The 14,416-nt window shown below is 43.8% G+C and overlaps 1 protein-coding gene across 1 annotated transcript in view; it reads left to right on the top strand.

The window, feature by feature from the left end:
• The window catches only part of RIGI (RNA sensor RIG-I), a 148,504-nt gene extending 134,968 nt beyond the window's left edge, over positions 1 to 13,536 (top strand). Inside the window, exons 19-20 of the mRNA XM_077250090.1 lie at positions 2,721 to 2,867; positions 10,716 to 13,536. Of these exons, the coding sequence (XP_077106205.1) occupies positions 2,721 to 2,867; positions 10,716 to 11,033 (465 nt within the window). The 3' untranslated portion in view covers positions 11,034 to 13,536. The remainder of the gene's footprint in view (positions 1 to 2,720; positions 2,868 to 10,715) is intronic.
• The last annotated feature ends 880 nt before the right edge of the window (positions 13,537 to 14,416 follow it).

Here is a 14,416-nt window from a genome sequence, read left to right as displayed (position 1 = left end):
CATGGCTCATATTCCCCCCCCTGTATGCATGGCTCATATTCCCCCCCCCCAGTATGCATGGCTCATATTCCCCCCCCGTATGCATGGCTCATATCCCCCCCCCCCGTGTGCATGGATCATTCCCCCCCCCCCCCCGTATGCATGGCTCATATTCTCCCCCGTATGCATGGCTCATATTCCCCCCCTGCATGCATGGCTCATATTCCCCCCTGTATGCATGGCTCATATTCCCCCTCCTGTATGCATGGCTCATATTCCCCCTTCCTGTATGCATGGCTCGTATTCCCCCCCCGTATGCATGGCTCATATTCCCCCCCCTGTATGCATGGCTCATATTCCCCCCCCCCCATCCCGTATGCATGGCTCATATTCCCCCCCCCGTATGTATGGCTCATATCCCCCCCCCCCCGTATGCATGGATCATATTCCCCCCCGTATGCATAATTCCCCCTCCCCCCCGTATGCATGGCTCATTTTCCCCCCTCCTGTATGCATGGCTCATATTCCCTCCTGTATGCATGGTTCATATTCCCTCCTGTATGCATGGCTCATATTCCCCCCCCTGTATGCATGGCTCATATTCCCCCCTGTATGCATGGCTCATATTCCCCCTCCTGTATGCATGGCTCATATTCCCCCCTCCTGTATGCATGGCTCGTATTCCCCCCCCCCCCCCCGTATGCATGGCTCATATTCCCCCCTCCTGTATGCATGGCTCGTATCCCCCCCCCCCCCCGTATGCATGGCTCATATTCCCTCCTGTATGCATGGTTCATATTCCCTCCTGTATGCATGGCTCATATTCCCCCCCCCCTTCATGCATGGCTCATATTCCCCCCTGTATGCATGGCTCATATTCCCCCCTCCTGTATGCATGGCTCATATTCCCCCCTCCTGTATGCATGGCTCATATTCCCCCTCCTGTATGCATGGCTCATATTCCCCCCTCCTGTATGCATGGCTCGTATTCCCCCCCCCGTATGCATGGCTCATATTCCCTCCTGTATGCATGGCTCATATTCCCCCCCCCTGTATGCATGGCTCATATTCCCCCCCCCCCAGTATGCATGGCTCATATTCCCCCCCCCCCGTATGCATGGATCATTCCCCCCCCCCCGTATGCATGGCTCATATTCTCCCCCGTATGCATGGCTCATATTCCCCCCTGTATGCATGGCTCATATTCCCCCCTGTATGCATGGCTCATATTTCCCCCCCCCCCCCGTATGCATGGCTCATATTCCCCCCCCCCCCCCGTATGCATGGCTCATATTCCCCCAGTGTGCATGGCTCATATTCCCCCCCCCCCATATGCATGGCTCATATTCCCCCCCCCCCCCGTATGCATGGCTCATATTCCCCCCCCCCCCCCCCCCGTATGCATGGCTCATATTCCCCTCCTGTATGCAATGGCTCATATCTCCCCCCCATATGAATGGCTCATATCCCCCCCCCTGTATGAATGGCTCATATTCCCCCCCCGTGTGCATGGCTCATTCCCCCCTCCCTGTATGCATGGCTCATATTCCCCCCGCAGCATGCTTGGCTCATATTCCCCCTCCTGTATGCATGGATCATATTCTCCCCCCCTGTATGCATGGCTCACATCCCCCCCCCGTGTGCATGGCTCACATTCCCCCTCCTGTATGCATGGCTCATATTGCCACCCCCCCTGTATGCATGGCTCATATTTCCCCCCCTGTATGCATGGCTCATCTCGCCAACCCCCCCCCCCGCCTTGCATGGTGCCGCTTACCGTCCTCCTTCATCCCCCCGTCCCTCATACTCACCTGTCGCACACCGCGCGGCCGCGCTGACATCCCTCTGGCTCTGTCCCGTCTCCTGGCGCAGCGCCTTCTTCCTGCGTGAGCGGTCATGTGATACCGCTCATTAAGGTCATGAATATGCGCATATTCATGATCTTAATGAGCGGTACCACATGACCGCTCATTCAGGACGAACTGCAGATGCCGAGACCAGGCATCGCTGGAGCAGGGTGAGTATCGTCTTCAAGGAGGGTGGGTGGGAGGTGGGCAGGCGCCTGGAGGGGGGGGGCGTGGGGGGCGGTAGGTCGGGAGGTGAAAAAAAAAAAAAACCTTGCTCAGGTGCCGCCCCCTGCATTGTCCCCGCCCTAGGCACGTGCCCTCAAGTGCCTAGTGGCAAATACGGCCCTGGCTGCAAACACATTGGAAGAATTTACATGTTTCAGATTTGAAACTGCTTCAAATTTGCAAGGAAAAAATCAGAGCCAGATTTTAGCTATCTCATTTACAGAAAAAAAAACACTAGAACACAGTGTGAACACAGCCTAACACTTCTTGCAGTTAGCACTTCACCAGAAGTTAAGTTTCCAATGTCCATATTTTGGCCATAATTTAAAGTCTGTATAATGACCACAAGGCCCGATCTGACACATTTCAGTACCTGAACAGCATGATCTTGGTTGGGCTGGAAATTGTGACCATATCATAGATGAGAATTGACAGTAATCAATATTTGGCTCCACTTTTGGAGCAGTTGGTATATGAGCAGTATAACATATTGGAATGGAGTGTGTTGCATATGTCCATTGAGCAGTGTATTCAGGGTGTGATGTGTATGTATCACATATAGCGTACTTGCAGAAGTCTGACCAGTGCACTCAGCACATACATAATGGAACAGATTATGCAAATATATATATAATATATAATTCTGACTAAGTATTATTTGTTCATCAGAGTCTCCGATTCCAAAGAGAAGATAAGAAACAGCGCGATTTGATAAGGAGCTTAAAGCCGAGAGAACTCAGTGAAGAAAATAAACGGCTGCTTTGTGCAAAGTGCAAAATGTTTGGGTGTAATACAGATGACATTCGAGTTATACAAGTAAGTGAATGTGATTTCTGAACATAGATCTAAAAACAAGAGTGTTCCGCAAACATTTACGGTATCTACTTGTGGCTTTTCCAGTTTCTCCCAGGTCCGCCAAAATTGGCGGGGTGGGGGGCCTGAAGCCACAGCTCATCTAATCTAACTGGAGGTGTGACGTTCCTTAGGCTGGTTTCACACTTGCGTTTTGATCTGCAGCGTTTGTACTGAAAAAAACGCATGTGTTTTTTTTTCCTATGTTTAACATTAAAAACGCATGCGGTTTTTTTGCATGCATTTTGCCGCGTTTGACAACGCATGCGTTTTTTTCATGCTTGCGTTTTGTTGCAGAAATGCAACATGTAGTAATTTCTAGAGGCGTTTTTTGCCGCAAAAAAACGTATTGCTGTCTATGTAAACGCATGCGTTTTTAAGCACATGCGTTTGTTTGTGTTAAAAACGCATGCGTTTTTATAGAAAAAAACAAGACTACACACTGATAAGCCACCCCCCACCATCAAGGTGATAAAGGGATCCAAACCCTAACCCTACCCCTAACCCTAAAGCCGGTAATTCAATTGCCGGCTTTTCATTTCTCCTGCCTAAACCCGACATGATATGAGACATGGTTTACATACAGTAAACCATGTCATATCCACCTTTTTTTTGTGTATTCCACACTACTGTTAGTAGTGTGTATGTGCAAAATTTCTGCGCTGTAGCTATTAATTTTAAGGGTTAAATTGCGGAAAAAATTGGCTCCCGCGCAATTTTCTCCGCCAGAGTGGTAAAGCCAGTGACTGAGGGCAGATATTAATAGCCTAGAGAGGGTCCATGGTTATTGGCCCCCCTGGCTACAAACATCTGCCCCCAGCCACCCCAGAAAAGGCACATCTGGAAGATGCGCCTATTCTGGCACTTGGCCACTCTCTTCCCACTCCCGTGTAGCGGTGGGATATGGGGTAATGAAGGGTTAATGTCACCTTGCTATTGTAAGGTGACATTAAGCCAGATTAATAATGGAGAGGCGTCAATTATGACACCTATCCATTATTAATCCAATTGTATGAAATGGTTAAAAAAAACACACACACAATATTGCAAAGTATTTTAATGAAATAAACACACAGGTTGTTGTAATATTTTATTGCTCTCTCAATCCACCCGAAGACCATCGTTCTGTAACAAATTAAAAATAATAAACCAACAATATACATACCTTCCGTAGATCTGTGACGTCCCATGATGTAAATCCATCTGAAGGGGTTAAAATATTTTACAGGCAGGAGCTCTGCTATAATGCAGCTGTGCTCGTGCCTGTAAACCCCGGGGAATGAAGGTAATGTAGGTCGATGACCTATAGTTACCTTCAGTCGCGGTGATGCGCCCTCTGCTGGATGTCCTCATATGACGTCGAGCGTGGGAAAAAGTTCCCAGGCTGCAATTCATGAGGACATCCAGCAGAGGGCGCATCACCGCGACTGAAGGTAACTATAGGTCATTGACCTACATTACCTTCATTCCCCGGGGTTTACAGGCACGAGCACAGCTGCATTATAGCACAGCTCCTGCCTGTAAAATATTTTAACCCCTTCAGAGGGATTTACATCGTGGGACGTCACAGATCTACGGAAGGTATGTATATTGTTGGTTTATTATTTTTAATTTGTTACAGATCGAGGGTCTTCAGGTGGATTGAGAGAGCAATAAAATATTACAACAACCTGTGTGTTTATTTCATTAAAATACTTTGCAATATTGTGTGTGTGTTTTTTTAACCATTTCATACAATTGGATTAATAATGGATAGGTGTCATAATTGACGCCTCTCCATTATTAATCTGGCTTAATGTCACCTTACAATAGCAAGGTGACATTAACCCTTCATTACCCCATATCCCACCGCTACACGGGAGTGGGAAGAGAGTGGCCAAGTGCCAGAATAGGCGCATCTTCCAGATGTGCCTTTTCTGGGGTGGCTGGGGGCAGATGTTTAGCCAGGGGGGGCCAATAACCATGGACCCTCTCTAGGCTATTAATATCTGCCCTCAGTCACTGGCTTTATCACCCTGGCGGAGAAAATTGCGTGGGAGCCCACGCCTATTTTTTCTGCGATTTAACCCTTAAATTTAATAGCTACAGCGCCGAAATTTTGCACATACACACTACTAACATTAGTAGTGTGGAATATGCAAAAAAAAAGGGGGATATGACATGGTTTACTGTATGTAAACCTTGTCTCATATCATGTCGGGTTTTTAGGCAGGAGAAATGAAAAGCCGACAATTGAATTACTGGCTTTTCACATATATCGCGCTGAAGTAAATATAGCTTTTTCTATTTATATTGGGTTTTCTAGATGATTTTGATGATTGGCAGCTGTCACACACTTCTCAGCATGCGTTTCAAAAACGCAAACGCAGGAAAAAAACGCATGTAAACGCGTCAAAACGCCGCGTTTTTTTACCGCATGAGAAAAATGCATGCGTCTAAAAAACGCAGCGTTTGCACGCGTTTACATTCGTTTTTTCAACACCTGCGTTTGCGTTTTAAACGCGTTTTTAAATGCAAATGTGAAACCAGCCTTACACCAGAAATCTTACTCTAGTTCCAGACTGGCATAAAATTTGTGTTGAGGTGCATGCAACTTCTCAGATGCCCCTGATTCATTAAGGGGCATGCTTCTCTGCATGAATCGGGAGCACCTGAGTCCAGGACATCAAGACATTCATGAAAATATCCAGTCTTGACAAATTGGAGACACTGTGTGGACAACAGCCAATTTCAGATGGGGGTGGCTTTAACCCCTTCCCGACATGGTCAATTTCTGTCTTTTCGTTAACTTTTTTCTGTCCACATAGATTTATGAAAAAAAACCACAAAAATTGAGCTTGGATTTAGGCTACGTTCACATTTGCGTTGTGCGCTGCAGCGTCGGCGCCGCAACGCACAACGCAAACAAAAACGCATGCACAACGCTGCGTTTTGCGCCGCATGCGTCCTTTTTTTCATTGATTTTGGACGCAGCAAAAATGCAACTTGCTGCGTCCTCTGCGCCCGGATGCGGGCGCCGCAGTGACGCATGCGGCGCAAAACGCAAGTGCGACGCATGTCCATGCGCCCCCATGTTAAATATAGGGGCGCATGACGCATGCGGCGACGCTGCGGCGCCTGACCGCAAATGTGAACGTAGCCTAAGTTGGTACACATGCAGCACATACGCATGTTCACATTGGTCATAAAGCATACAAAACCTACAAGAAACAAAATGAGCAAAAACCCTGCTGTAACTAAATAAGTAAAAAGCTAAAGTGCTTTTAATGACATAGAGTTCTTATTAATACTGTTTTTGATCAAAAATAGCATAAAAGCCATCCCACCTCGACATGGTGACTCTGATCGGGACGGTCCTACGCTGTCTAATATTAAAAAACCTTACCATGTGTCAGAGTTGACTTCAGTGTGTGAATAAGGGCAGACAAAAGGACCGGGTCCCGACATGTGGACACCAGTCTGGGAAGTCTTTAAGCATAATTTCCAGCTCAGGAGAGGAAGGCTACACCCCGGCTTGCACAAAATGCAAAGATACAAAGAAAAAAACATAAAAATTGAGCTTGGATTAAGTTGGTATACATGCAGCACATAAACCCATGTTCACATTGGCTATTGGTTTGTATAGATATCCGATAGCTGCTGTTGCGCAGGCGGCACTATCTTGCTGTAGGAGAAAAAAAAATGTCCTACTACAAGATGGCGCCGCCTGCGCAGTAGCAGCTCTCGGAGATCGCCGATAGCTGCTATTGCGCAGGCGTCACCATCTTGGAGGAGGAAATTTTTCTTTCTTCTCCAGCAAGATGATGCGGCCTGCGCAACAGCAGCTATCGGATATCTATACAAACTGATAGTTGCTCCTGCGCAGGTGCATCAGGCACCATTTTTAAATTGACTTTTTTTTTTCTCCTTCAATTAAATCAGCAAAAGGGATTAAGTGCATAGTAACCATACTATTATGATGCAGCACAGGTGTCACGGCCGATATCTGCCTGCAGAAGCGTTTTTTTTTATTCTGTATGTGCTGGTATTCATTATGCAAACTAGAGGGCGGGTCAGTGAGGGATCAGTGACCTGTCAGCAGTCTGCATTATGAATACCTAATCAGAGCACCACATGCAGACCTCCAACTTTGCCTTAGGGCATGAGAATCTCATTGACACAAAACTGAAAATAAAGATTAAACAACCACCACAAGACGGATTTAATCACCGAGGTATCATTTTATTCAGTATAACGGCGCCGACCTGACACTGTCTGTAGGTTACTGTGCACAATCCTGCTGACAGGTTCCCTTTAACAGCTGCAAGAGCTCGTAGGTCACTGACTTGGAACTTCTTAATATTACATTCTACTCTATAGATCTGTTGATTAAATAGCACTTTGTTCATGGAAAATGCCTTTCAAAAAATGCACTAGATTTACCATAGCGTTAATTCTGAAATATTTGGTGCCTGTGTCTAATCTAATTTACACCATCTATTATTTTACCTACTGTTGTACCATAATTAATGCCAAATCTTGGCTAAATTTGGTACAGGACATCATAATTTAGGCCCTGCCTGTTTCCATTCAACTATGCCCACTTTTTATGCATGTCGTAAAATGTGTCCAAAACGCATAAATGTGGCTTAATTGGTGAGAAAAAACCCACTTGCCTTGCCCTATAGTTCTGGCACATTTAGTTTAGTAAATCTGCCTTTTAATCGGAAGTATGATTACCTTTTGTCCATGGGGTGTTTGATATTACAGCACAGATCTGCTCATTTAGGGTACATTTCCACTGGCGAGAGACAAATCGGTCCGTAATCTGGACCGAAAAAACGGATGTAACGTATGCGATTGTCATGCGAGTGTCATGCGAGTGCAATGCGATTTTTAATCGCATCATCAGTATGACATCCGTATTGCTGTCCGATTTTTACGCACCAGTGTCCTTTGAAAAGCCGGCAATTCAGCGCCGTGTACAGTAAAATCACACTGACAGGTTAGAATAGAGTAGATATATGCACATAGAATGTGTATATATACATATATACATGTCAGTGAGACACCTATATATGTATATTTATATTTAATGCAGCGCTAGATAGCATAAAAGCCTCTAATTCAATTGCCGGCTTTTTCCTTCTCCTTCACAAACCCGACAGGATATGAGACATGGTTTACATACAGTAAACCATCTCATATCCCCATTTTTTTTGCATATTCCACACTACTAATGTTAGTAGTGTGTATGTGCAAAATTTCGGCGCTGTAGCTGCTCAAATAAAGGGTTAAATGGCGGAAAAAATTGGCGTGGGCTCCCGCGCAATTTTCTCCGCCAGAGTGGTAAAGCCAGTGACTGAGGGCAGATATTAATAGCCAGGAGAGGGTCCATGGTTATTGGCCCCCCCGTGGCTAAAAACATCTGCCCCCAGCCACCCCAGAAAAGGCACATCTGGAAGATGCGCCTATTCTGGCACTTGACCACTCTCTTCCCACTCCCTGTAGCGGTGGGATATGGGGTAATGAAGGGTTAATGCCACCTTGCTATTGGAAGGTGACATTAAGCCAGATTAATAATGGAGAGGCGTCAATTATGACACCTATCCATTATTAATCCAACTGTCTGAAAGGGTTAAAAAACACACACGCACACATGATTAAAAAGTATTTTAATGAAAGAAACAAACAGGTTGTTTTAATAATTTATTGCTCTCTCAATCCATCAGCAACACCCTCGCTTGGCAAAATAATAAACACACAATATACATACCTTCTGATGTCCGATCACGTCCCACGCGGTAATCCATCTGAAGGGGTTAACTAATATTACAGGCACGAGCTGCGATAAACCACTCGCTCGTGCCTGTAATCCCCGGGTGCTGAAAGGAAAGCAGTGATCTATACTTACATTGAGTCGCGGTGATGCGCCCCTGCTGGATGTTCTCATGAACTGCAGCCTGGGAACTTTTTCCCACGCTCCAGGTCATATGAGGACATCCACCAGGGGGCGCATCACCGCGACTGAAGGAAATGTAGGTCAATGACCTACATTTCCTTCATTCTCCGGGGAATTACAAGCACGAGCAGAGCTGCCTTTGCAGGGCTCCTGCTTGTAAATTATTTTAACCCCTTCAGATGGATTACTTCGTGGGACGTGACGGTTCAACAGAGGGTATGTATCTTGTGCATTTATTGTTTTGCCAAGCGAGGGTCAGCAAATGGATTGAGAGAGCAATAAAATATTAAAACAACCGCTGTGTTTATTTCATTAAAATACTTTTAAATCATGTGTGTGTGTGTTTTTTAACCCTTTCAAACAATTGGATTAATAATGGATAGGTGTCATCATTGACGCCTCTCCATTATTAATCCGGCTTAATGTCACCTTACAATAGCAAGGTGGCATTAACCCTTCATTACCCCATATCCCACCGCTACACGGGAGTGGGAAGAGAGTGGCCAAGTGCCAGAATAGGCGCATCTTCCAGATGTGCCTTTTCTGGGGTGGCTGGGGGCAGATGTTTTTAGCCACGGGGGGGCCAATAACCATGGACCCTCTCCTGGCTATTAATATCTGCCCTCAGTCACTGGCTTTACCACTCTGGCGGAGAAAATTGCGCGGGAGCCCACGCCAATTTTTTCCGCCATTTAACCCTTTATTTGAGCAGCTACAGCGGCCAAATTTTGCACATACACACTACTAACATTAGTAGTGTGGAATATGCAAAAAAAAAAGGGGATATGAGATGGTTTACTGTATGTAAACCATGTCTCATATCCTGTCGGGTTTGTGAAGGAGAAATGAAAAGCCGGCAATTGAATTAGAGGCTTTTATGCTATCTAGCGCTGCATTAAATATAAATATACATATATAGGTGTCTCACTGACATATATATATATATGTATATACACACATTCTATGTGTATATATCTAGTCTATTCTAACCTGTCAGTGTGATTTTACTGTACACCGCGCTGAATTGCCGGCTTTTCAAAGGACACCGGTGCGTAAAAATCGGACAGAACTCGCATGGTGCGAGTGCTGTACGATTTTTTTCTCGCACCCATTGACTTGCATTGGCGAGTCTCGTCCGAGACTCGCAGCAAATCGCAGCAGGCTGCGATTTTTTTTCTCAGTCCGATTTCGGCCGAGAAAAAAATTGCAAATGAAAAGACACCTATTGAATAACATTGGTCCGAGTGCAATCCGATTTTTTATCGGATTGCACTCGTCCATTTTCCTCGCCAGTGGAAATGAACCCTTAGAGTGAGGCTGAACTGCAACACCAAATACAATTGATGGAAAGAGCTGGAGTGCCGAGGTTTCTGTGAAAGAAAAGACCTAGTAATCAAGTGATTTACCTGTATTCTTCCATTAAAATATTTCTGAATGATTACACTCCTGATTTTGCTGGAGACATCCAGACATTTGGCGGAGTTTGAGGCATAAAGTCTATCTGATTGGCAGTTATTTCATGTAGTTCTATTCACCAGTTGGAGATAGAACAAATCATTAGGAGATCCACCTTCAGTCTGATAAATAGTGAGGATAACTACACCTGTATTTCTTGTTTCATTTATTTCTATATTTAGCATTTCTTTAAATGGGAATAGGAAAAAAACAATATAAGAAAATATTTTTCTGCTACAATTTTAATGTTCCTTTTGATCTAGAGGAGCAACATTATCTAAAAAAAAAAAGAAAATATCTTTGTTTTATGTCAATTACTGATTCTTCCATTGTGTCCCCATTTCTTTCAAGTTATAATGTAGGCCTTGATTCTGAATTACCATTTATCAGCAGTGTATCGTCTTCTTCCACAACAGGTTGCACATCACACAGTGATCGATAAAGACTTTAAAGATCGGTATATTACAAAGCCACATTCAAGTCCAAAAGCGTTTGATGGAATCCGGAAAACGCACAAAATCTACTGCAAGAATCCCAATTGTGGGGAGGACTGGGGGATCTCGGGTACCTACCTCATGTTCCCCGACATTCCTTTCATCAAAATTGAGAAGTTTGTGGTTGAAAATGCTAATGGATCTCAAATATATTTCAATAAATGGATAAAAGTCGACTTTAAAATGAAAACATTTAGTCCCGAAGAAATAGATGAGCCATTCTCTGTTAGTCAAGAGTAAAAGCAACAATGGACACTGCATGCAAAAAAACGGTTCCAAAATAATAGTAAAAAATGATTCAGAAATGTCAAACTCCTGTCTAAATTACTTCTGTAGGCTTGGATGGTTCTAGCCCAATTCCACCACAGTGAAGCTGCCTAATGTCTGCCTTTTCTCCTCATGTTCTTAGGTCCTGAATGCTGTGCTGATTAATGTCCTATTAGCTCTCAAGGCCGCTCTCATACTATCGCACCTTTTACCCCGATTTTCTTTCAGAACAGACCATCCACATGTATTCTTGTGTGAAAGAACTTTAACAGAAGGGCACGTTTCCACAGAAACTGTGGACTGCCAGCAGCAAAATAGGCAGTGGTTAAAAACACAGCATTTCCATGGGCATAATATGTGCCACATTCATCGACATGCTGTAGACTCCATATTTGCAATTCCGGTCAACTATTCTACTGTGGATTTTGTCAGCAGCGTGTGGATAAGATTTTGGGAAATACTGCTACTGTAGTACGCAGCTTTTCAGCATTCAATTCTGCGTAGAAAAATAAGCTGTGTATATGGCGTGTAGGCATTAGGATACATTCCTATAATAAAGTTCCAGATATTCTACATTCACAGACCCGTTCTTCTCAGCTTCTCAGTGACGTCACTGGCACTGCAATTGTGACTAGCCAGATCACTCTGTGTGTGAGCCTGGAGATCTCTTTTACATTGTAAGCCTATGGAGGCTCGTTCAGTAGACTTATATTGTAAAAGATACTTCCGGGTCACACAGGGCGCAGTGTATTCTGGAGAGTCTGCTGAGCAGTGATGTCACTGAGAAGAGGAGAAGACCGGCACTGGACACCAAAGAAAGTAGTACACTGAGAAGAGGAGAAGACCGGCACTGGACACCAAAGAAAGTAGTACACTGAGAAGAGGAGAAGACCGGCACTGGACACCAAAGAAAGCAGTACACTGAGAAGAGAAGACCGGCACTGGACACCCACTGGACTCCCACTCTACATAACATACACATATACACACAGTTTATGAATACAAAAACTTAATGAGAGTGCTTTAAGGGTTTAAGTGTGGCTTTTTCTGGCATCTTTCTCCACAGACTTCTCTACAGAACAGGAAAAAATGCAAGCATAAAATATGAAGTGCTATTGTGTTTTCCAGTGTGCGCAGGAGTCTGTGTTTTTTATGATTTGCTTGCAGAGAGCTTAAAGTGGACATTAACGTACTTTTCCAGATTGTGACAGTTCATCGTCTTCACTGCCTAAGCCAAATTTATCGGTGTTTTACACTATTTATTACACCATTTTTAGTATCTACGCCCAATTTATTTATTTTTTTAAATGGCATTAACTAAAAGGTTAGCACATATTAATGATTTACATTTCTCCATAAAAGTCACAAAAAAGTCACGTATTTATACTGGAAAAAAAAAATGTGGAACAAATATTTATGTTGGAACCATTTTTACCAAGGATAAAAAGTTGCAATTTGTGCAAAATTCGACATTAACGTGTGATATTTGACAAACTGGTACACTTCCCAATTTTAGAAAAGAGCTGCAGACCAATTAACATGCTCTTATCTAATATTGGGACGTGTACTGCCATGCTTAAAAAGTTGATCTGGTGTAAGTCATGCCAAATTTATCATTACGGTTCATCCTTTATTAAAGTGGCAGAGTTGAAGTCAGTACTTGGCACAGATTATGTCATTATTGATAAATGGGGACCAGTATGTGAAATGACTGTAGAGCTTATGGTGCTACAGTTTATAATGTAAGTAATGCCCAGAAAAAAATAAATCTATAGTGACCTGGCATGTTTCAGATATGAGAAGCCACAATGACATGAGACTGGTGCAATCGCCGCAGTGCTATGGATTGGTTCTTTTCTGACTGAAGCAGCCCTCAGAAGGAAGAGGTTTTGGAACCTGGAAACCCATTAATAGATGACCTGTCAGAAAAGCACAACCTGCATCAAAAGCTCCTGGCAACCACAAATATAGCATAAACCAAGTGTTGGGCTCTTTATACCACTACATACAATGGAAGATTTTCCTCAACATAGGTGCAATAGCAGTATGAAAAGGACTAAATTTGCAAATGTTTATATATTTTTCATATGGACAAATGGTGAATGTAGATTGTTTTAGCATATCATTAATTCAGTTAATATTCTATTGGGGGGCTTTTTAGGTCTAATTAGGAGAAAGTTATGCGTGAGTTATTGAAGGGATATAGGGTAGCATATACTAACATTCTTGTGGTGTTATTTTGGATGTACCTGCATTGGGTCTGATGGTACTTGGGGTGTATGTGTGGGGGTGTTCCACACTTCAGTGCTATGATCTTTTATATGTAAACCTGTCTATAAGCCAATAAATTCCTGCTAATCAAATTTCCTAATATCATTTTATGATATTGTAACTGTTAAATTACAAATCTAACACTTTATTGAATCACTAGCTGGCGGTTTTCTTTATGAATAAATATAAATATGATTAGTTGGGACTTTTGGGTTGTGTGTCTATTATGATGTGCTAAAATGATTCAATGTTAACAGATTTATTCAAATATAATGTTATAGAACATCGTCATTCAGAAAAACGGTTCTAGAACTGGAAAAGGAAACAAGATCTCAATTACGTGCTATTTGCAATTAGGAAATAGCATGATTTTTTAAGGGCTCCTGTCACCCAGGTTCGACAGATATGAGATACAGCCACCACCTTTCAGACCTTAGGTAAAGCATTTTAGATGCTGCCCCATCCCAACCTGCAAGGCAAGAAAAAGAGTTTTTATTATAATCACCTGTGCAGGTGTACTTGTCTGTCCTGACGAGGGCAGAGCAAAGTACTGCAGTGCGCAAGTGCAGCAAAAGGTCAAAGAAAACTGCCACATGCGCACTGCAGTACTTCACTCATACCTAGTCAGGACAGAGAAGTACGCCTGCGCAGGAGTGAGACGGCGTGGATGATGTAGGGATGCGTCATGCACACGAAGCAAGAAGGAGGACTGCATTCCAAGAAAAAAAGAAGGCACCGGACCAAGACCAGTAACACCCTTCAGACCAGAGCACCCCACAGGTGAGTATAATAAAAGCTCTTTTTCTTGTCTTGGAGGTCGAGATGGAAGCAAATATACAGCATTATAGAATGCTGTATATGAGACCTGAGAGGTGGTGGCTGTATCTCCTATATGACAAACCTGGTGACAGGTTCCCTTTAATGTCATTTACAGGCTGACTGTACAATCCATCGAGATCCTAAAAACTTGGGTTTTCATTGGTAGTTTCCAAGGTGCACGTATACATCATTACCACAGTAGCAGGGTGCCTGATCATAGTCCAAAAGGTGTAGAGATGCGACTCTGGGAGTAACATGCACAAAAC

Source organism: Ranitomeya variabilis, chromosome 1 (assembly GCF_051348905.1).
Source record: "Ranitomeya variabilis isolate aRanVar5 chromosome 1, aRanVar5.hap1, whole genome shotgun sequence".
Classification (NCBI taxonomy): domain Eukaryota; kingdom Metazoa; phylum Chordata; class Amphibia; order Anura; family Dendrobatidae; genus Ranitomeya; species Ranitomeya variabilis.
The sequence above is the reverse complement of the archived record's forward strand: the minus strand, read 5'-3'. Positions and strand labels throughout refer to the sequence as shown.